At 39.7% G+C, this 25,276-nt stretch overlaps 1 protein-coding gene across 2 annotated transcripts in view; it reads right to left on the bottom strand.

Moving 5' to 3' along the window:
- Nucleotides 1-21,741, bottom strand: part of ZNF133 (zinc finger protein 133) — a 43,107-nt gene extending 21,366 nt beyond the window's left edge. Inside the window, exons 1-2 of one of the 2 annotated variants that reach the window (XM_074317234.2) lie at nucleotides 21,360-21,741; nucleotides 19,931-20,173 (exon numbers count right to left, since the gene is read on the bottom strand). In XM_074317234.2, coding sequence (XP_074173335.1) covers nucleotides 19,931-19,966 — 36 coding nt within the window. In that variant the 5' untranslated portion in view covers nucleotides 19,967-20,173; nucleotides 21,360-21,741. The remainder of the gene's footprint in view (nucleotides 1-19,930; nucleotides 20,174-21,359) is intronic. The other variant, XM_019710725.3, reaches the window with a different exon arrangement.
- Nucleotides 21,742-25,276: the final 3,535 nt, after the last annotated feature.

Here is a 25,276-nt window from a genome sequence, read left to right as displayed (position 1 = left end):
ATTTCATCTATTTCCACTCTTGTGTTTATTATTTCCTTCCCTGGTACTCACTTTGGGTTTTGCTTGGTGTTCTTTATCTAATTCCTTTAGGTGTAGGGTTAGATTGTTTATTTGGGATTTTCTTGTTTCTTGAGGTAGATCTGTATTGCGATTAATTTCCCTCTTAGGACTGCTTTCACTGTGTCCCATAGATTTTGGGTCATTGTGTTTTTGTTTTCATTTGTCTCAGGTATCTTTTGACTTCTTCCTTGAGCTCACTGTTAACCCATCGTTGTTTAGTACCATGTTATTTAGCCTCCATGTGTTTGTGTGTTTTTCAGTTTTTTCTTGTAATTAATTTCTAGTTTCACACCATTGTGATCAGAGAAGATGCTTGGTATGATTTCAATCTTCTTAAATTTATTCAGACTTGTCTCGTGGCCTAACATGTGGTCTATTTTGGAAAATGTCCCATGTGCACTTGAAAAGAATGTATATTCTGCTGCTTTGGGTTGAAATGCTCTAAGAAGGTCAATTAAATCCATCTGATCTAATGTGTCATTTAAGGGTACAGTTTCTTTCTTTGTTGAATTTCTGTCTGGAAGATCTACCCCTTGATGTCAATGGGGTTGTTAAAGCCCCCTATGATTATATTACTGTCAATCTCTCTATTTACGTTGGTTAATATTTGCTTTATGTACTCAGGTGCTCCTATGTTCGATGCATAAACGTTTACAAGGGTTATATCATCTTGTTGGATTGATTCCTTTATCATTATGAAATGTCCTTGTCTCTTATTATAGCCTTTGTTTTAAGGTCTACTTTGTCTGACATAAATATTGCTACCCCAGCTTCTTTTTCATTTCCATTCAGGTGAATGGAGCACTTTTCCAACACTTTACTTTCAGTCTGTGTGTATCTTTTGACATGAAGTGGGTCTCTTGTAAACAGAATGTTTTCTTATCCATTCAGCTACCCTATGTCTTTTGATTGGAACACTTAATCCATTTACATTTAAAGTAATTATTGATAGGTATGTAGTTATTGCCATTTTATTATTCATATTTATGTTCTTCCCACCAGCCTTCTTCTTCTTCTTAAAGAAATTGCTTTAACATTTCTTGCAATAGTGGTGTGGTGATGATGAATTCCTTTAGCTTTTTCTTGTCTGGGAAGATCTTTATCTCTCTTTCCATCTTAAATGATAGCTTTGCTGAGTAGAGTAGTCTTAGTTGTAGTTTCTGGCCTTACTTTGAATATTTCCTGCCAATCCCTTCTGGCCTGCAAAGTTTCTGCTAAGAAATCAGCTGACAGTCTTATGGGACCTCCCTTGTAGGTAACTAACTGCTTTTCTCTCACTGCTTTTAAGATTCTCTTTGTCTTTAACCTTTGACATTTTAATTATGATGTGTCTTGGTGTGGGCCTCTTTGGGTTCATCTTGTTTGGGACTCTCTGCACTGCCTGGGCTTGTATGTCTATTTCCTTCACCAGGTTAGGGAAGTTTTCTGTCATTATTTCTTCAGATAGGTTCCCAATCCCTTGTTCTCTCTCTTCTCCTTCTGGTACCCCTATGATGCGAGTGTTGTTATGTTTGATGTTGTCCCAAAGTTCCTTTAAACTACCCTTTTATTAAAAAATTCTTTGCTTTTTTTGTTGTTCTGATTGGGTGTTTTCTGCTACCTTGTCTTCCAAATCACTGGTTCGATCCTCTGCTTCATCTAACCTGCTGTTGATTCCTTGTAGTGTAGTTTTCATTTCAGTTATTGTATTGTTCATTTCTGACTGCGTTTTTCTTTAATGGTTTTTAATGTCATTTTTTATGCTTACTATGTTTTTGATGAAGTTCTCACTAAATTCCTTAAGCATCCTACAACCAGCGTTTTGAACTCTGTATCTGGTAGATTGCTCGTTCTATTTTGTTTAGTTCTTTTTCTAGAGTTTTCCTCTATTCTTTCACTTGGGACATTCTGTTTATTTGTTTCCTCATTTGGCTGCCTCTCTGTGTTTGTTTCTATGCATTAAATACATCTGTTATGTCTCCCAGTCTTGGCAGGGTGGCCTTATGCAGTAGGTGACCTGTGGCGCCTGGTGGCACAAGCTCCCTGGTCAGATGCTGAGTCAGATGCTCCAGGAGTGTCCCTCATGTGGGTTGTGTGTGCCTTCCTACTGTAGTTGAGCCTTGATGGCTGTTGGCACATCAGTGGGTGGGATTGACTCTCAGGCTTACTGGCTGTGAGGACTGGTCATGACCACAGCATATGAGCTGCTGGTTGACCCAGTTGAGCAGGATTTGCCACAGCAGGCTCTGGTGCCTGCCAAGACAACCCTTTGGGTGGGCTCCTTGTGGGGCCAATAGAGTAGTATTCTGTTGTGGTTTGAAGCTGGCCACTGGACATGCTGCTTCTGGGGCCTCTTGGGAGGAGCTCCTGTATAGGCCATGGTCAACCATTGCCTGTGACTGGTCCAGAGCTACCTGGTAGGAGCTACAAAACTATCTGTAGTTGGTTGCTGCCTGGTTGGACCTGGAGATGTGTGCAAGAGGCCACGCTGTGAACTGAGGCTGGCCATCACCAGTACTGGGCCTGCGGTAGTTCAGCAAAAAGCCGAAGGCACCCTGAGGCCTGCTGGCTGTCCTGAAGGATCAGCCACTGAAAAAAACCTTGGGAGTTGGGTGGTGCAGAGTCTCAGGGAGCCACCAGCACAGTCACGTGGTGTTCAATGGATTCATACAGATTCAGATTTGATGCCAGTTCTGAGACTGGGCTATTCCGCAAAAGGCTCAGAGCACAGCAAGGCCAGCTGCCACCTGCCGGGGCCTGTGGACCCCTGAAAGCTGTCCAAGAAAGACTGCAACGCAGGCCAACATCGGCTGCACACAGGCCACCAGCCTCCAGCAATGCACAACTTGCATGGGGCGGTGTCCCAAGGTGTCACCAGCATAGGGCAAGTGATATTCAACGGGTTAATGTGGATTCAGATTTGACCCCCGTTTTGAACCTGGGTTCACTCTGCAAAAGTCTCAAAGCACACTGTGGCCAGCCGCCCACCTAGGGCCTGCAGACACGAGATATGTCCAAAAAAGACTGCAGCAACAGCTAACACCAGCTGCCTGCCAGCCCCAAAAAGGACTCTGGCATTGAGTAAGCTGGGTGGGGCAAAGCCCTAAGGAGTCATCAGGGTGGAGTGAGCAGAGCTTATCAGGACAATGAAAATTCAAATTTGGACGTGGGGGGACAGCTCAACACAGGAAAGACGGCATCTGCCTGCCAGCTACATCAGAGGGTTCAAACCAGGGACAATGGGACTTTCCCTCCAGCCCTTGCCCTGCAGCCACACAACTCAAGTCTCTTCTTGTATGTCAATGGCACCACCCGAGACACAGTGCCTCCGCTGGAGTCCAGTGTGAGTGCCTGGGAGTGAGTCTGTGCGCGGACCCTTTAAGAGGACACCTTTCCAGCCGCCTTCCATCTTACCCAGACGAATGGAACCTCACTGATGTTCACAGCCAGATGTTGTGGGGGCTCCTCTTCCCAGCACTGGTGCTCCAGACTGGAGAGCCAGTATGGCGCTAGGACCCCTCACTCTTCATGGAAGACCTCTGCAGTCAGGATGTTTCTCCTAATTCTCCACTGCCACTTGTGGGTGTGGGGACAGCCTGTTTCACATCTCTGCCCCTCCTACTAGTCTCAAGGTGCCTTCTTCTTTATATCCTTAGTTATAGGACTTCTGTTCAGCTAGTCTTCAGATGGTTACCCAGGTTGATTGTTCTATTTTAATATGGTCATGGAAGGAGGCAAGCATGCATTTACCTACTCCACCATCTTCACCAGTGGAATTCTTTTAATAGTTTTTAAGTGTATAATTTGTTTAATATGGTGTTGAACTCATTTTGCTAGTATTGTGAAAATTTTGTACCAGTGTTCATAGGGATATTGGCCTGTTGTTTTCTTTACTGTCTTTGCCTGTTTTTGGTGTCAGTGTAATGCTGGACTCATAGAATGAGCTAGACAGTGTTCCCTCTTCAATTTTTTTGGAGAAGTTTGAGAATCGGTGTTAGTTATTTAAATGCAGACTTCACCAGTGAAGCCATCATGTCCAGGGCATTTCTTTATCAGGCAGTTCTTGATTACTGATTTAATCTGCTTATTAGTCTATTCAGAATTTCTATTTCTTCATGATTCTGTCTTGATAGGCTTTTGTTACTAAGAAATTATCCATTTCATCTAGGTCATCCAGTTTGTTGGTGTACAATAGTTCATAATACTCTTATAACCCTTTTCATTTTTGTAGAATCGGTAGTAATGGTCCCACTTTCATTTCTGACGTCAGTAATTTGAGTCTTCTTGTTTTCTTAGTCAAGCTAGCTAAAGGTTTTGTTGATTTTGGCAATCTTTTCAAAGAACCAACTTTTGGTTTTATTGATTTTCTCTTTTGAACATGTTTGAAAAATTTTGATTAATAAAAATTATTTTAAAATTCTTAAACATCACCACAAAACAGATGCAATAAATATCGTAAAATATTAAGAAGTGTTAAATCAAGATGATGCACATAAGATGTTCATTATACTATTGTCTCCTTTAATTTTTATGTTTCATTAAAAGTCAAAAGTATACAGTTTTTCATTGGGTAGCCAGGGCAGAGAAAACACTGCACTGAGAACAAAACCAGTAAAACCTAAAGCAATAACCAAGGGGAAAAAATTGGCCAGAATGAATTATCAGTTTGAAGTAATGATTTATGACAACTCAGATTAAACTAATAATAAATATTATGATTTCAAAGAAAAGGTTAGGAAAGAAATGAAAACTGCAAATCATAGGGGAAGTCAAAAGACGTTTCAAGAAATTTATATTTGTGGTATAATTTCATTACATAGATGTGTGTGTGTGTGTGTAATTAACATGTTTGTTAGTGTTATAAAGAATCCAAAGCAGTCTGAAGATTACAAAGTAAAAACTTTAGTTCTCTTTCTGGACCCACCTCCTTCCCCAGAGTAACTTGTATTAACTGTTTCCTGTTTCATGACTACTCCTTGATTTATACCTTTGTCTCTTCATTTTCATTCATATTTGTGTACATGTGCAAATAATGTTATTTTCCCATAAATAAAAACCATCTGTACCATTCTCATTTTCCTTTAACATCTTGGGGCTGTTTGTACACCACCACTATCGATCTAACTCCATTCTTTTTAATAATTGTCATACTATTTCCACCAGCAGACCACAATATTTTAAACAAAGTAGTCTTCTGTCAATTGATAGACTGTAGTGTTTATCACCATCAAGGTTACAAGCAATACCTTTTTGCACATGTCAGTATTTTTGTAGGAGTGATAAAGGAGTGGAATTACTAGTCTTAATATTGAATACACGTTTATACTGCCAAATTGTTCTCCAAAGGTATACCAATTCACAATCCCAACAACCACATATGAAAGTACCCCTTTCCACACTTCTAATAATACATATTCCATCATTTTTTTTTAAATTACCAATGTAATAAATTTAAAAAACCAACGACTTGTTTTCACTTGCCTTCAATTCAAGAAAAGTAGGGGAGAAAAAAAGAAACAAAAGAATGTTTTAAAAAGAACAAGAGAAAAACAAAAAAATTTTTGAAAAACAACAAAAATAGAAGACAATAATAAAGAAAACAATAAAAAGAACAAGAAATAGTAAATTAAAAACCAGTACCATTAGATTCTGATACTGATAGAATAGCTTGCATTCAACTAACCACTAATAATACAGGTAACCCCCAGACAACATGGCACCTCTATAACACAGTTTCGCTCTAACACAGTTAGAGAATTGGGGGTAACCCTCGTACAACATGGCATTCTAGAACACAGTTTTACTCTAACACTATTTGAGACTTAGAGAAATCCCCTAACAACAGGGAGTGTAATAAGAGCTTTTAAGAACAAAAAATATGTCATTCGAAATTAGGGAAATCCCCGAACAACACGGAGCATAATAAGAGTTTTTAAGAAAAAATATCTCATTCGAAATTAGGGAAATCCCCGAATAACATGGAACGTAATGAAAGCTTTTAAGAGCAAAAGATATCTCATTTGAAATTTTTCATTCAAGCGTGAATGTCGTATCAGATTTGACTGCAGAATTTTAAAATTAGTATTTTAAATCCATTTTGTTTGTGGAGTATTAAGTTCAGAGGATGAAGATATCTTGTCAAAAGAAAAACACCCTCGGTTAATGGTGCTTAGTAGTGATGACGAAGAAAACATTGTTTAATACATATTAATATGTTATACTTTTGATGAGAGTTACTTTAACAAAGATATTTCTCTTAGTTATAAAAATATAATAGTACATTTTTAAAAAAATTTTTTCGAACCTAACCCCCTTTTTTGTACCAGTTCTCTGTTTCATATAACATGGATTTGCATAACATGGCACTTTTTAGGAACCTAACAACTATATTATATGGGGGTTAACTGTATAAACCCTATATAAATCAAAATATAAAAAACAACTATCTAAAGACACTGCAACCAAAAGCAGTCACAAACTGGAAAGGATACAACCCTTCAAAGAAGGGACACAGAGTGGGTGAGACCTGTATCTAACTGGCTTTTCATCTGAGGGCACTCCCCAGTCCCTCACGTGGCACAAGGGGAGCTGACCAAGAGTCTGAGGCATCCAGACTTCCTGGAATTTGTACAGTAAAATCCAAGAAAAGTGGGAGCAACAATGGACGGAGCCCTAACTCTACAGATAAGCTCCTCTCAAAGTCTTTGGTTGACTACTTTGCCTGAATACATAAGACAAGTAGACAACAAGGAGCTCAAGTGGATAATAACACCTGGAAGACTGAATGACCTGTGCAAATTTCAACTACTGTTCACCACAGGAGAGATCAAGTTGAGAATTTGAGTCCAATCAAGTAAAAGAAGATTGCTACATAACAGTTAAGTTTCTACTGAGACACAAGTAAACTACACAAAGCATACATTCTTTCAGCATTACTAGACAGAGAATGTGCTAATTCCAAATTACCTGTAAATAATTACCTATAAAGAAATGAAAAGCATTAAATCAGTAAGCTATCTCCCACACTCCCTACATTAGGCCATTTTGGGAGCAGTAGAGCAGATCAGAGAGGGAAACTACATGAACAAGAGAAGAGAGGCACTAACAGCAGATTTAAAGTTGACTGAAAACAACCATCATAAAAATGAGGTCACCATATGTGGTAATATACTGAAAAAGTATTCTGATAGTTCAGAGCACCTACTACATACAGGAAAGAGACTTTAAAGTATAGACAGAATGAGATTAGGAAGTCTTGCAAAGTTAAGCTTCAGGGGAAAGAGGGATTATAAGCAAGGAAAGGCATCCCTTAGAAACTACAAGGTAAAACAAGCAAGAAGGAGGAAATTATGAGTCCTGCAAAACAGAAGAGAATCTTAAAAATTAAAAATGAAAGAACAAGAGACACAATAAAATGGTGGCATGAGGTGAGCCTCTTGAAATCTCCCCTAGAATTTATAACAAATTGAACAACTACAACACCACAAAGGACTCCCTGTGCAGCACACAGGCAAGACTAAGAGGCACTCGACTGAAATCACCTAAAGGTGGGCAAATTGTGGGGGGGGGGGGAGGGAAAGAAGAAGTGCAGAGACGGGGAGCAAGTGGAGATTAAACAACATACTTTTAAAGAACAATCAGGTCAAAAAAGAAATAAGAGGAGAGATCAAAAGATACATAGAAACAAATGAGAAGGAAAATACATCCTACCAAAATTTTTGGGATGCAGCAAAAGCAGTTTTAAGAGGGAAATTTATATCATTACAGGCCTATCTCAGGAAACAAGAAAAATCCCAATAAACAACCTCAGGTTACACCTTAAAGAACTAGAAAAAGAAGAACAAATGAAACCCAGGGTCAGCTGAAGAAAGGAAATAATAATCAGAGCAGAACTAAGTGAAATAGAGAAGAAAAAGACAATAGAAAAAATTAATGTCACAAACAGCTGATTCTTTGATAACATTAATAAAATTGACAAACCTTTGGCTAGACTCACTAAATAAAAAGAGAAAAGACACTAATAAACAAAATCAGAAATCAAAGAGGGGAAGTTATCACGGACACCACAGAAATACAAAGGATCATCCAAGAATACTATGAAGAACTATATGCCCACAAATTCAATAACCTAGAAGAAATGTTCTTAGAACATATAGCCCTCTTAGGCTGAATCACGAAGAACTGGAAAATCTAAATAGACCAATCACCAGTAAGGAAATTGAATCAGTCATCCAAAACCTTCCCAAAAGCAAAAGTCCGGGACCAGATGGCTTCACTAGCGAATTCTACCAAACATTCAAAGAGAATCTAATACCTGTCCTACTCAAACTCTTCCAAAAAATTGAAGAAGAGACAGTACTCCCTAATTCATTTTATGAGGCCAACATTACCCTGATACCAAAACCTGGTAAGGGTAACACAAAAAAAGAAAACTACAGACCAATATCTCTGATGAATACAGATGCAAAAACTCCTAAACAAAATTCAAGCAAATCGGATGCAACAATACATTAAAAAGATTATTCATCCCGACCAAGTGGGGTTCATCCCCGGGGCACAAGGATGATTCAACATCCACAAATATATCAATGTGATACATCACATAAACAAAATAAAGGACAAAAATCACATGATTATATCAATTGATGCAGAAAAAGTGTTTGACAAGATACATAAACATCCATTTATGATTAAAACACTTAATAACATAGGTATAGAAGGAAAATACCTTAACATAATAAAGGACATATATGACAAGCCCTCAGCTAATCTCATAATTAATGGTGAAAAACTGAAGCCCTTTGCTCTACATTCAGGAACACAACAGGGCTGTCCGCTATCATCTCTGCTTTTCAACATAGTATTGGAAGTCCTTGCCAGAACAATCAGGCAAGAGAAAGAAATAAAAGTCGTCCAAATTGGAAATGAAGAAGTTTAATTATCATTCTTTGCAGACGACATGATGCTATATATAGAAAACCCTAAAGACCCCACCAAAAAGCTATTAGAAACAATCAACGAATACAGTAAAGTTGCCGGCTACAAAATCAATGCACAAAAGTCCATTGCCTTCCTATATACTAACAATGAAATCTCAAAAAAAGATATAAAAAAACAATTCCTTTTGCAATTGCAGCCAAAAGAATAAAATACCTAGGAATAAACTTAACCAAGGATGTGAAAGACCTATATGCTGAAAACTACCAGACATTTTAAAAAGAAATTGAAGAAGACACAAAGAAATGGAAAGACATTCCATGCTCATGATTGGAAGAATCAACATAGTTAAAATAGCCATATTACCCAAAGCAATATATAGATTTAATGCGATCCCCATCAAAATTCCAATGGTACTTTTTAAAGAAATAGAACAAAAAAATCATCAGATTTGTTTCGAACCACAAAAGACTCGGAATAGCCAAAGCAATCCTAAGAAAAAAGAACAATACTGGAGATATCACACTCCCTGACTTTAGCTTGTACTACAGGGCTACAATAATCAAAACAGCATGGTATTGGCAGAAAAACAGACACACAGACCAATGGAATAGAACTGAGAACACAGAAATAAAACCACATAAATATGGACAGATAATTTTTGACAAAGAAGCTAAAAGCATACAATGGAGGAAAGACAGCCACTTCAATAAATGGTGTTGGCAGAATTGGAAAGTCGCGTGCAAAAGAATGAAACTGGATTGCTATCTGTCACCATGTACCAAAATTAATTCAAAATGGATCAAAGACTTAAGCATAAGACCTGAAAACAATAAACTGCATAGAAGAAAACATAGGTACTAAACTTATGGACCTTGGGTTCAAAGAGCGTTTTATGAATTTGACCCAAAGGCAAGGGAAGTAAAAGCTAAAATAAATGAATGGGACCATATCAAACTTAAAAGCTCTGCACAGCAAAAGAAACCATCGACAAAATAAAGAGGCAACCAACTGAATGGCAGAAGATTTTTGCAAACAGTGCCCCCGATAAGGGGCTAATATCCAAAATATACAAGGAACTCATGCAACTCAACAACAACAACAAAAAACAACCCAATTGAAAAATGGGCAGAGGACCTGAAGAAACATTTTTCCAAAGAGGACATACAAATGGCAAATAGACATATGAAAAAATGCTCAACATCACTAATCATCAGAGAAATGCAAATCAAAACCACAATGAGATATCACCTCACCCCAGTCAGAATGGCTATCATCAGCAAGACAAATAGTAACAAGTGTTGGAGAGGCTGTGGAGAAAAAGGAACCCTCATACACTGTTGGTGGGAATGCAGACTGGTGCAGACGCTATGGAAGGCAGTGTGGAGGTTCCTCAAAAAATTACGAATAGAATTACCGTACGACCCAGCAATCCCTCTCCTGGGTATCTACCCAAAAAATCTGAAAATATTTATCCATGAAGACACGTGTGCTCCAATGTTCACTGAAGCTTTATTTACAGTGGCCAAGACATGGAAACAACCAAAATGTCCTTCGATAGATGAATGGATAAATAAGTTGTCATATATATACAGAATGGAATACTATTTGGCGGTAAGAAAAGATGAAATAGGACCATTTGTGACAAGATGGGTGGATCTTGAGATTATAATGCCAAGCGAAATAAGTCAGACAGAAAAAGTAGAGAACCTATGATTTCACTGATATGTGGCATATAAACCGCAAACAACAAAAGAACAAGACAAACAACTGAAAGAACAGAAACTCAAGGACACAGACAATAGTTTAGGGATTACCAGAAGGTAAACGGGGGTGGGGGAGCGGGGCTCTAGAAGAGGGTTAATGGGGTCTGATATGTGTTGATGGAAAGAGAACTGACTGTGGGTGGTGAACAATGTGAGATATAATGTATTACAGAATTGTACACCTTAAATCTATGTAACTTTACTAACAATTGTCACCCCAATAAACTTTGATTTAAAAAAAAAAAAGAAAGAACACACAATCTCCCCTCTTCTTGTAATCCACTAAAGAAATCATACTTACTATACTGACAGAAGGGTTTTCCTGAACTAGAAATTTCAAAAAAACTAGAATCTCACAGTTATCTACAAAAATGCAGACGTACAATTTTCATCTATAGAAAATCAAAACAGAAAAATGAGAATCCAAAATGCAGCTAAAAAAAATTCTACCAAAAAATTTTAAAAAGTGACACAAAGAAAGCCATAACAAAATACTCCAAGCTGAATTAAATATCCTCAAACATTTGGGAATATGAGAAATCATTTTGAATCAAAAATTCGTATCTGTAACTATGTAACTATGTGAGGTGATGGATGTTAACTAAACTTATTGTTGTAATCATTTTGCAATATATACATGTACCAAATCATTATGTTGCACACCTTTAACACAATGTTGTATGTCAATTATATCTCAATAAAACTAGAAACAAAATTCAAAAGGTAAGAAGAAAAATAGACTAAAACAGAATGAGAGTTGACAACTTCAGAAAAAGAGACGATATCATATGAAAAATGAAGAGTAAATTATAAGACACCAATGAAGAATAGATTGAAATGAAAACACATAGGCACTGAAGAACAGGAACAGCGCTTAAAAGAATAACAATAAAATAATGTAAAAAGGATTATAAAGTGGAAAACAGGCAAAGAAAAAATATCGTTTGTGTAAATTATAGTTCCTGAAGAAAACAAACAAAACAGAGAACAGAACTCATATTTAAAACTATAATCCAAGAAAACTTTTGAAAAATAGATGAACTAAATATAAATATTAAAGGGCCTTTAGAGTACCCAGGAAAAGTTGATTCACAACCACCGACTTTGAGATACCTACTAGAAAATCTATCAGATTTTGAATAAGAACAAAAATCCTAAGTGATTCTAGGCCAAAATTATACCATCAGACTTCCATCAGACTTACCAAACTCTTCATTCAACACTTGTGTATTGCTGGTAGAAATGTACAGTGAAACATCCACTATGGAAAACAATATAGTGGTTTCTCAAAATTATCATATGGTGTACCAACTCTACTGATGGATATATCCTCAAGAGAACTAAAAGCAGGGACTTGAATATATTTGTACACTCACGTTTATAAGCAAGCAGCATTACTCACAATAGCTAAGACATAGAAGCAACCCAAGTATCCATCAACAGATGAATGGATAAACAAAATGTGATATATACATATATATGGAGAGGGAGAGAGAGAAAGAGAAAGAGAGAGAGAAAGAGAGAGAGAGAGAGAGAGAGAGAGAGAGAGAGAGAGGGAGAGAGAGGAGGGACCCATTGTGTGTGTTTAAAAGGCAATTCTGACACATGCTACGTGTCATGGATGAATCTTGACGACATTATGCTAAGTGAAATAAACCAGACACAAGAGAACAAATAAATATTGTATTGTTCTACTTATATGAGGTACTTAGAGTAATCAAATTCATATAGACAGAAAGTAGAATGATGATTGTGAGGGGTTGGGGAAGGGGAAATAGGGAGTTATTGTTTAATAAGTACTGAGTTTCAGTTTGAAAAGATAAAACAAGTTCTGGAGATGGAAAGTGGGGATGGTTGTACAACAATGTGAATGTACTTAATGTTACTGAACTATACTCTTAAAAATAATTAAAATAGTAAATTTAATTATATATATACATATATATGTATACACACACACACACACAACATACACCGTATTTCCCCCAAAATAAGACCTAACCGAAAAATAAGCCCTAGCATGATTTTTCAGGATGCTCATAATATAAGCCCTACCCCAAAATAAGCCCGTTAAGATTGTCAGCCAGACAGACGCATTTAGTGTATCCACTGTAACACATGACGTACTATTTTATAATTTGTCCCACGACGAATTATAAAATATTAACATATAATTAAATATAAATAAATATCATTGACATTAATACTTAAAATCAATGATAATATAAATTATAATTAAGTATTTGTAAATACCCAAGTGGGTGCCTTTGGACGAGATATAAACACCTATGTAAACAGATGAACTCAAACTTATTGCCGAAATGACCAATCAGAGCACAGACACAATGCATGAATAATGTGCACACTTGATAACAAACGGACGTGCTTGTGTCTAATATGAATCTTCATAATTCAATACGCCATGTGTTGTAATGGAAGTACTTAATGCACTCATGTGAAATAAAGAAATGTTTTCTAAATTTTGGTGCGTGCAATTTTTTATCGCTTTTGTGTGGACCATCATTCTTAACTGTCACCATTTTTGTTGCCACTCCTGTCTCTTAAGTCTTCAATTAACACTTGATTTAATGGTAGATTTAAAGGGAATAATATTTTGACCCCCAGACAAGATGAGTACAAAAAGAAAGAGCTCTTCCGTCGAGTACAAGAAAGGAATCGTGGAGGACTCCTGGGGCAAGAATCTTACAGCTTTTTGCAAAGAGAAGAAGCAGGATCTCCGAATGGTCCAAAAATGGCAAGCAGAGAATGATAACCTCAGGCAAAAGGTGGACAAGGGAAATGCTAAGAAGCACAAGTGTGGATCAGGTCGGCAACCATTATTTCCTGAGCTGGAAAACATCATCTGTGAATGGATTGCTGACAGGAGAGCAAAGACCTTGGTTGTGCGCAGGGCTGATATTCAAGCATTTGCCCTTGCAGTGGCACCACAGTTAGAAATATCCCCAGAAGAATTCAAAGCATCACAACACTGGCTGGATGGCTTCCTTCAGCGATATGAACTGTCTCTAAGATCGACAATATGTTCAAGCTGGAAGATACTGAAGTTATTAAACGTGCACTTGCATTCAAGTCTTTTGTTGATGGCATCGACTTTTCTAAATACCAACTCTCCAACATAATTGCTATAGATGAAACTGCAGTGTTTATGGGCTAAGGATGTCAAACGACAATTGATCAGAGGAGTGCCTTGTCTATCTATATTCCCTCCACTGGTTATGAAAGTGCACGTGTTATCTATATTTTGGCAATTCGTCTGGATGGAAAGAAAGCCCCACCTCTAATCATCAGTAAGGGCAAGAAAGATAAGGTTGAACATGTTGCAGGCATTATGTTCTTGAAACCGAAAAAGCCTGGTGCACATAAGCCGTTATAAGGAAGTGGGTCAATTTAATGCTGCCACTTGTTTTGCAAGGTGGCCAAAGAGGTCTGCTAGTCTGGGATTCAGCCAGCACTCACCGCGCTAAAGACTTGAAGAACTTCCTTACAGAGAGAAGACTAGATCAAATAATGATTCCCGCAGGAATGACTGCCTATCTCCAGACTCTTGATATTGCAATAAACAAGCCATTCAAGGACCATTTGCACATGGAAATCAATGACTACACTGACAATAGAATGGAGAGAAATCAGCGTGGAAATTTTGTGAAGCTAGCCTGCAAGAGGTCGTGACTTGGGTGAAGAATTCATGGGATAAAATCACTGATAGCTGTGTTGCCAATGCACTACGAGCAGCCTACATGGACAAGAAGTGCTCATTTAAAGAGAGCTCTATTGCTGGACATGAGAGATTGGGGCCAATGGTTCTACAGGAAATGGAGTTGCAAGAAATTCAAGCCAGAATTGAATTACGTTATGACAGTGTTCAGAAGATGACATGACCATATTTGAATAAATGTAGATTGTTGTACATGAATAAATGTAGATTGTTGTATGTTAAAAAATAAGACATCCCCTGGAAATAAGCCCTAATGCGTTTTTTGGAGCAAAACTTAATATAAGACCCGGTCTTATTTTCAGGGAAACATGGTACACATATACATATATATATCCACAATAAAAAAATATGGCAATGAAAAGTCATTCAAAGCAAGGCAATAAAATGGAGCTACATTTACAAGAAACTTAAGGAAAGAGATTATGAACCAAAAGTTTTATATCCATCCAAAGGATTCTTTAAGTAAGACTATTAAAAATGTTTTGCACACGTAAGAGCTCAAGGAATTCTCTAGCCATGAGCTCTTTGTGAGGAAACGACTAGAAGATGAATATTAAACATATGACATGATAGGGGAAACTCAGTTAAAGAACAATGGTGAGCATTTAATCTATTTAATTGTAGATCCAGCACTAAATGGTATGGAAGAGAGAGGAAGAAAAATATACGAGGTCAACAATTAAGTTCACGAACTCATCCCAGAAAAAGTGCTACATACCTCATTGCTGAATATCAGTACAGTCACTTTGGGAAACTATGCACCTAGTCCACCCTTCAAAGCAATTTTGGAACTCTTTTTCTGGAATGGCCATCAGAACTGTCGTCATATTACCCTTGATGTCCTGAATGTCATCAAAATGTCTTCCCTACAATATTTCCTTTATCTTTGGGTAAAGAAAGAAGTCACTGGGGGCCAGATCAGGTGAGTAGGGAGGGTGTTCCAATACAGTTATTTGTTTACTGGCTAAAACTCCCTCACAGACAGCGCCATGTGAGCTAGTGCATTGTGATGCATTGTGAGTTGTGATGCCATAGCCGTGAACTGTTGACAAAAAGTTCAGGTCGTCTGACTTTTTCACGCACCGTTTCCGGTATTTCCAAATAGTAAACTTGGTTAACTGTTTGTCCAGTTGGTACACATTCATAACAAATAATCCCTCTGACATAAAAAAAGGTTAGCAACATCGTTGCAACAAGTTCACGAACTTAATTGCCTGACCTCCGTCGTATACTAATGGTATATGGCTGTCTTTCCTAATAAAGTAGAAATGCCACTAAAATGGAAGAAAAGGGAAGAGGAAAATAAAAAAAGTTCATTTAATGTTGCACAGGCAATAGGTAGGAGTTAAAGGGAAAACACAAAATGAAGTTACAGAATTTCTAAAAAATAATAAAAACATATATATGAGATTCATTTAAAATAGCGAGATGAAGAAAATGTACTGCCTTAGACACTTAAAGATAAAAGCAGAAATTAATAAAAAAGTCTAATAAATCAAATCCAATTTCTTAAAAAATTAGTGAAATAAACATGGCCAACTTAATCAAGAAAAGAGAGAAAGTCTAAATATTCAAATAAGAAATGACAGAGAAGAATTAACTATTCAATCACTAAAACACATTTTTAAAAAGTCATATAAGAGTATTTTGCAGACCTCTATGAAAATAAATTTGTATACCTAGATGAAGTGAATAACCTCTAAGGAAATATAATTTACCAAAATTGACCCTAGATGGTATGAGAATTCTACCAAACTTTCAAACCAGATAGGCCCCATACTCTGCATACTGTCCCAGAGCACTGAAAAATTAAGGAAAACTTCCTCATTCTTTTTATAAAGCATCTAAAATATTGATGACACCAAAACTTGATGATAGCTCAAAAAACAGAAAATTATAGACCAATATAATGTATGAATACTGAAGCAAAATTCTAAATAAAATATTAGCTAAAAGATTGCAACACCACGATAAGAAAATGTTTCACCATGACAGAGGGATTTACCCAGAAATTCAAGATTAGTTCAGTATTAGGAAATTCATTACTATAATATACCATTTTAGTTAACAGAAAAACCATGGTTGCTTTTATACGTGCTGAAATATTCTTGAACAAAACTCAACATTCATTCCTCACTTAAAAAAACTCAAGAATATAAGATTGATGGATTTTTAACTTATTTTGAACTAATTTTAGACTTAACAGAAAAGTTGCAAAAATATCATTTCCCATATAACCTTCATTCTATTTTCTCTAATGTTAATGTCTTAGAAAACCACAGTACAATGATCAAAATCAGGAAATTAACACCGACACAATACTATTAACTAAACTACATTCTTTAATCAAAGGTCACCAGTTCTTCCACTTACATCTTTTTCCTGGTCCAAGATTCAACTCAAGGTATCCACATTGCATGCATTTAGTTGCTGTATATGTTGAATCTCCAACCTATGACAGTTCAGTCTTTTCTTCTTCCATCAACTTGATACTTTTGAAAAATATCCCTCAATTTCAGTTTATTGGATGATTTTTCATGATTAGAAGGAGGTTAGTCCATTTTTGGCTAGTATACCTCAGAAGTGATGTGTCTTTTCAGTGAACCATATCAGGGGTTCATGATATTGGTAGTTCTCATTACAGATATTAACCTTGATCTTGATCACTTGGTTAAGTCAGTGTCTGCTGAGTTTTTCCACTGTAAAATCACTATTTTTCCCTTTATAATTAATAAATATCTTGAGACAGGTACTTTGAAATTATTCAAATATCCTCTTTCTCTTCAAACTTCCATCCAATAATTTTAGCATACATTTGTGGGAACTGTCTGAAAGAGTTATTACTGTGGTGCTTGCCAAATGATGATGTTCTATTTCCCTCTTTCATTATAAATTCATTAAGTGGAATTCTTCTGTAAGCAAAAACTATCCTTTATACCCCACCTATTTACTTATTTATTCAATTATTTATTCAATTATTTATTTATTTATGTCAGTATGGATTCACATCTTATTCTATGGTTTATAACAATATTATCACTTTATTTGGCTGCTCAAATTATTCCAGCTTCAAAACACTGGGAGCTCCTTCGGGCTGGCCTTGTTTATGCTTTAACCAATAAATGTGTCACAAGTGATACTGTACCAGTTACAGACTTAAGTCTTAAGAAGGCTTTAGCTCTTGGGAGGTCTGAGATACCATATAACGAGTTTAACATCTCTGCTGGAGAGACCATGAGGAGGCAGAGCCCCTGATACTACATGGAAAGAGAGTGAGGCCCAGCTGTCCCGGTTGACCTCAGCCTTCTAGCCAACTCACTAAACTGTCAAATACATGAGGGAACTATTTTCAATGTTCTAACGCAAAGGAATCTGCAAATGACTAGTCACAAGCCACATCTATAACTCAGAGTAAAACTTAAAACTGCCCAGCTGATCCTGGTAAACCCAAGGAACTGTGAGAGATTATAACATGATGGTTCTTCTAAGCCACTAAGTTTTGGGATGGTTTGTTGTGCAGCAATCAATAATCAGAACCCTTCCAGCCATACTGTGCCTTTTCTATCCTCAACTTTCTTAACAACAGAAGCACCTTCCCTATCATCCACATGCCTATTCAGGCACCACAAGTATTTCCCTGCCTCCTATACCAAATCAATCACCAAGGCCAACTAATTCCACCTCTGAGAACTCTCAATGCCTCGGCACCACCACATCAGCTGAGAGACAAGGAGAGTGGCAACAGTCCCTCTTGACAGAGTCTCTGGAGACTATATCCCAGTTGGCCTAATCCATTCCTCTAAGAATAGCTCTATATACACAGGGTTGAATTATTCACTCATTCTGTAAGTATTTATTGAGCTCCAACTGTGTGACAGGCTCTATTTTAGACACAGGATATAGAAGTGAACAAAGACAAAAACATCTGTCTTCACTGATGTAAAAGTCTAGGGGGAAGAAGACGGACATATTAGTAAATAAAACACATAGTACATCAGAAAGTGATGAGTAAGATGAAGAAAAATATAGCAGGAAGGAAAAAAGAAGTAGCAGAAGTGGGGTAGGTTTTAGAATTTTAAATAGTGGTTAGGGAAGGCCTCGCTGAGATGATAATTGAGTAAAAATCTGAAGGATATGAGGGAATGAGCCAAGTGAGTAACTTTGAAAAGAGCACCGCAGGCAACAGAGCAGCCAGTGCAAAGGCCTTAATGTTTTATAAATTTAGTGTAGCCTAAGTATACAGTTTACAAAGTCTACAGTAGAGTATAGTCATGTCCAAGGCCTTCACATCCACTCACTGCTTACTCATTGACTCACCCAGAGCAACTTCCAGTCCTGCAAGCTCCATTCATGGTAAATACAGGTGTACCATTTTTTATCTTTTATACTGTGTTTTTACTGTAACTTTTCCATGTTGAGATATATTCAGATACACAAATACTTACTACTGTATTAAAATTGTGTACAATAACATGCTGTACAGCTTTGTAGCCTAGGAGCAATAGGTTATACCATATAGCCGAGAGGTATAGTAGGCTTATACCATCTAAGTTTGTGTAAGTATACTCTATGATATCTGCACAGTAACAAAATTGTCTAACAACACATTTCTCAGGATGCATCCCCATCGTTAAGCAGCATTTATATTTATTTATACATTAGGAGCCCAACTCAGGAGGTGGGAGAAAAAAAGAAGAAGATGGTGGAGAACAGAGAGGAAGCTAGTAGGGTGATGCAGGAGTGGAGACAAAGGGAAGGAGGAGGAATCAAGGGGTACCATATAGGTGGAACTGAGAGGACACAACAGCCAACCAAATGTGAGGTAGGTTTGGAAAGAAGAAAGAGGCAAGGAAAATTCAAAATGCTTGTACCACAACTAGTAGTTGCAGCTGTTACCCTAGATCAGTAAGATCAGAAGAAATGGGAGGAAAGAGAGGCAGTGACAGGGAAAACAACCATGCTAAATTCCAGATATGTCTCCCTCTCCTACCTTTGATGAGGGCTATTCTGACTGACAAAATAAATAAATAAAAGATATTTTTTAAACAACTGGGGAAAGAAATATTAATTTTGTTGTTGGGTGTAACAATGAAATTGTGGTTATGTGTTAGAGATGCCTACTGAAGGTCAAATGACATGATGAGGATTTGCTGCAAACTACTCCAGCAGGGAAAAGAGTCAGTGAGGGCACTAGATAGAATGAGAACAGAATATTGATAACTTCACAAGCAGACAAGCCCTGGAAATGAGCAGTCTGAACAAATGCTGAGAGAAGAAATGCTAGGGGAAGGATGGAGGAGTCATGAACGAGGACACCAGGTCTGAAGAATAGGCCCTCCGAAAATTGTCACCTTTACAATAGGCCTTGTTTCCTGGGGAAACCGGCTGGGGCTCTAATCCCTGGATGGGACAATCTGGGCACAAGACGTCAAAGTTGATGAAGGAAACCTACCAGTGGTTCAGCATACAAAAGGTAAGTGGTTCCCATCTAAAGCTGGGCTTCCAGGAGCCCAGGAGTCCTCTCTTTGCCCACCAGGCAACCATCTTGGGGCAGGCAATAGCTGCCGGGGTAGAGGATGGGTGGGTAGGTGGGGGAGGCACAGAACAAGAACAAAAAGGTTCAGGAGAGTCACTAGAAACACTCAAGTTCCAGCAGGGTAGGGCCTCTTCTTCCTTAAAGGCATCAGGAATGGACCTGCCACAGAAGAAAAAGACTGTGGGCAACTTGCTGGAAACAGAACTGATATGTGGGCTGTGAACACTGCCTGCCCAGACATGCTACTGACGCTGACCCTGAGCTGATCCTGTGTCACCTTTGCTCTTAATAAGGAAAGTTAATACCAGAGACTGTCTCAGGCACTGCAAGAATTTTACCTTATTCTATCCTCAACCCAATGAAATATGATTTATTATCTCCATTTTACAGATAAGAAAATTGAGACAGTGAGGTCAGTCTTTTGACCAAGGTGACACAGATATTAAGTGACAAAGCCTGGATGAAATAAGGTTGAGGAGGCCATGCTCTTAAACAGGGCAGTAATGGTGAACAACTGTGAGTTGTAAGGATTTTCAGCGCGTCATTTTGAAACGAATCAAGAGTGATTACGAGGTGATAAGCATTGAATCTGTATGACGGGTCTATGAAGTTCTATCTACTTTTGTCTGAAATTTCTCTGTAACAAAAAGTTAAAATGGAATTTAAAATCCCAAAGCCTGACTACACCAGAGATGTGGGAATCTGTGAGTCCTGTGATCAGTGACAGTCCCCGGGACCTTCCAAAAACTTGCCCAGTGGGCCCCAACCCGACCTCATCCTCCAAGGCCCGAACCCAGGGGCGGCCTGCCAAATAGAGACCCTAAGACAGAACCAAAATGGCCACTTCAACACCTAGTCCAAGCCGGGTACGTTTGACCAAGCCCGCCGGCCCCTCTCCCCGCCTCTGCAAAGCGGAGGGTAGTTGGGCCCAAAGTAAAACTATCAGCCTCCACCTACAAAAACCCAAATACATGGACCCAGGGGCAGCTTCCACTCCACCACCTGGGAAATATCAGGCCCCCAAAGCCTGCTTACTCAACTCCTCAAAACCCGGGGACCTGTGGCATAAGCGACCCCTCTCCTTATATCGTTGTTTCGGCCAAGGCCGAACATGTCCGACCCACAGGAACCCTAGGACGAAAGGCGGGAGCCCAGCACCCACCACCACCACTAGACTTCACCGCTGAGCTGACCCACGTCCCTCGGAGATTCGCGCCCACACCCCCAAATGAGACATCCGGGAGAGCACGGCCTGAGCCACGACAGCGCGACCGCACCACTACCTCCTCTCCCCGCCATCTGCACCGTCCCCAGCCTGTCCACAGGCCAGCCTTTCAGTACCTACCTTTCTGTGCAGGGAAGGGCACGGTTGCGGCAAAGGTCCCGGGAGTCTCCCTCACCAACGCCACTAAAGAACAAGGGGTCACTTCAGCCTCCAGCTGGGGATCTACTCCAGCACCGCGCCGGAACTACACTACCCAGAATCCTCGGCCTGGCGCTGGGCCCACGGCGCACCCAGAAGCACGCTCACGGCCAGCAGCTCCCATTGGCTTCCGAGGTTGCTGATTCCAGGCAACGTTCTCCGGTCACTGGATAATGACCACTGTGGCACCTGTATTCATCCTCTTTTTTCTTAAAACCACGTTCACAAAACATGTACAGGAACCTGGCTGAAGTTCTCCGTCATGCTGTGATCCTCTTCTAACACCTTGGCCTCAAAGACTACACTTCCCAGTGACGCCTGTAGTAATTTCCGCGTCGGGCACCAGGCCCGGCCCTCGGCGCGCGGAAATGACGTCCCGGGACTGACTGTTGGGATTCTGAGGTTGACGCTGATCGGATACCGTGCGGTAGTAAAGTTTCGCGGGTCCAGTTACGGATTGCAAACCTGTGCCCAGTATTCTGTGAGCGCTTGGCAGGCGTGTTCTCGGCTAGCAGACATACCTTTTTAACTGCGACTAACCCCATGGAGAGACCGAAGCTAGGAGAGATACAGCAGTCTTCCCAGGGTCTCGTCAGTGCGAGGTAGACCCAGATTCTGAGCACTCGTCCTCAACCCGAACACTTCACTGCGAGTGCCCAGAGACCTTTTTCTTCTGCTGGAATCCACAAATTATGGTCAAACTCTCATTCTTCTGCGGGGACAGAAACCTCACTCTTAGGCCATAGCTTAGAGCAGAGCCCGCCTGTCGGCTTGGCTCTGGTCTTTTTTCGGGGCTTTGGTTGAGAACAGGGCTGCGCTGGTGCCACCTGGGACACCTCAACTGGGGAGCCCGAGAGCAAGCCCCACTTCACATGTAGGGGGGCATTTCCACGCCGGCACCCTCTAAATTCTCTACTTAGGTATGCTTTTTAAACTTACTCCTTCTCTAGGAAGACCAAGAAAATGTCCACGTGTCTTAGAGACCAGGGAGAGATGCAAATTTTATAAAATTCTTTCTAAGCTCTAGAAGGTTGAATCCATTCCCTTCTTTTCCCCCCAGGCTACCTTTTTCGTAATGAATTCACTTCCGCCCAGCAGGCCCCAGATAAGTGCCTAGTCTTAGAACCCTATCTGGACATCTCTCAGAGAGCCACACCTGTAACTCAGTCATTCACCCAGAAATTGGCTGTTAACACACAAGCAAGTTCAAAGTAACAATGCAAGGACTTCTATGTTTAAGTGTCCAGTGGTGCTATATGCGACCTACAGGAATAGCTGGAATCTCAGCATCCTGCAATAAGAGACCAGGAGAGACTTCCAAGATGAGGGGCTGTATGAGCTTCCCTGATGGGAAAAGGCAAGGTGAAGAGTTGGAGAAAGGCCAGTGGGAAGAGAGCAGGTAGCAAGGCCAGGGTCTCGGTCTGAGCCACTGGGAAGGTTGTCCTAGATTCAATGAGGGTGGTTTTCAGTAGCAAATGGTCTTGCATCTGGCTGATTTTCCATGCATATAGGTGAGGATGCCCTCTAACTGTCCACATGTGGCATACAGATGTTTGGTTTGGCCAGCCTCATGTTTCACATTTGAAAGAGTTGTCAGCATTTAATAGTTAGGAGTTTCCATGTAGAAATCTGGATTGCCTGCTTTCTAAAATCCTCCTTGCCTTTTTCTCCATCTCCTCCTTCCCTGCAGTACTACCCACCCCACTCTACCCCACTCCATACATCATCTGGAATACCTTGCCTGCTCCTCTTTCCTAACTCTTCCAGATCCTGTCCATCCTTCAACACCAAATTCCCAGCTATCTTTCATGAAACCTTCCTTGATCTCTATCCTGTGGTGACTTCTTGAGATTCAGAGGAATCTCCCTGGCTCTCCATGGGAGCTTTTAAAAATACAGTGCCTGAACACCACCTTCAAAAGATTATGAGTTTGGAGTGGGGCCCTGGCATCCATTATTTGTAACAAAGCTGCTTTCACCCCAAGAAAGGAAAGTGTCACGTGATAATGTAGAGAAAAGACCCTATTTTGGAAAATCAAGTTTAGTTGTTGGTTAATTGTTGCTATTACTAAACTGTGTGTGTGGGTAGATTATTTAACCCAGTGCTTTTCATATTAATGTGCATACATATCACCTGGAATCTTATAAACATGCAAAGTCTGAATCAGCATGACTGGGGTGGAGCCCCAGCATCAGCATTTCTAGCAAGCTTCCAAATGATGTTGACTAAGCTTGTCAACATCAGACCACATTAAGTAGCAAAGATTTAGTCCATTCAGGGCTCAGATCCTTAAAGCTAATAAGTTAGATCAAGTAATCTTCCCATTCCTAAAACAGATGTTTTATTTTTATGTGTAGTCTTCCTAAATTTAAAACACCTCAAGGTTAGGAAATCTATTTTTGCTTGTAAACCCCATAATAGCCAGAATAGGACCTAGATGGTAAACATGTGGTTCTGGTTGGATAGAGAACAGAGTTAATGGTTTTGGAATCTAAGTACCAGGATTCAAAAGCAAGATCTAGACATTTTACCTCTCTTCCTCAAGGCAGCCTTCTTGCTCCTCACTTTGAACTGTGAGCAAGTCTGGCAACAGTGAGGAGAACTGTTTGGCATAGCAGGCTTTCATGGCATTCAGGGTTGTGACTGGATTTCATCTAGGAGGTGTGGAGGCTGTAGAGTGCTGCTCAGAAAAATCAATACAGAGAGGTGACACCGAAGAACTACCAGCAGACTGGTCTCACTCAGTAACAATTGCTTCCCTTACAACTTAAAATCTGACCCAATGAGCAGCTTAAATCCCTTAAATGCAGAAAAGGCAATGGATGCAACAGCTGCCAGGCATAACTGACCTGTGCCATAGGATTGGACTTGACAACAACGATTTGCATTTCCATGTCTCCCCCTCACCCCTTGGGATAGTCTGATGGTTTTTTTTGTTTGTTTTTGTACAGTTGACAATAGGTAGATAGGGGTGTGGGTGTATGGTGGGGCAGGGGGGAGGGAAGAAGAGCGGTGTGTAAACTTCAAGCTTTTTCTCCAGGCTGGATTTTCTTCCTAGATATTCTTGCTTCAAGTGGGGGACATTTTTCATCCACCTATTAGGGAGTAGACTTAATATGCTGTCTGCTGATCTGAGGTTTCCTTCCCTACTCATCCCCTTTGCCACTGCTGAGAGTTCACTCTTCAGAGGTGCCACACTATGGGCTTCCCCTACCCAGTTTAGCTCTGAGTTCTAAAATGGCAGCTTAAGCCATTTCCTAGAATTGCCTCATTCTTTTCCCCCCTATGAGCAGGAATTCCATTTTTCCACACCAAAATTCATTCCCCAGCAGAGCTGTCTAATAGAAGCCACAACATCTTCTGGGCCCCTGTCCAGCTGTGTGTGTGTTGGGGGGGGGGGGGGCGTTGAGTGCAGTTGGCACAGCAGTCAGCAGGTCAGGAAGGAGGAGACATCATTGAGGTACTAGGGAGGAAATTACTCGCTTCCTAGGCTGCTGTTTAGACTGCCTGGCCTTGCCTTCTTTCCAGACTTTCACCTTTACCCAAGAGAGGGGTTTCTGGTATACTTGTCTCCTTTCCCTTTTGGGAAACAGCGCTTCCTCTCCCTGGGCTTTCCTTCTCTAGCTTACACAGTCTCTCTATTCATGCTTTTCTTTCAGTTGCCCTAATTTAAATGAGCACCAGCTCTGTGTGGCCAAGGCTGCCCCAAAAATTGTGTGTCAAATGTCAGAGGGAGGCAATTAATACCTTTATCCTACTTGGCTTTCTTGTATTCTAAGCCAACAGGTTTGCCTTAGGACATTTGGTTGCAATTGACTATGTGGTCATGGTCTAGTGCT

This window comes from Rhinolophus sinicus, chromosome 13 (genome assembly GCF_057876585.1).
Source record: "Rhinolophus sinicus isolate RSI-liver-muscle chromosome 13, RSI-T2T, whole genome shotgun sequence".
In the NCBI taxonomy this organism is placed as follows: Eukaryota; Metazoa; Chordata; class Mammalia; order Chiroptera; family Rhinolophidae; genus Rhinolophus; species Rhinolophus sinicus.
Note: the sequence above shows the minus strand (reverse complement) of the source record. Positions and strands in the feature narration are given on the sequence as shown.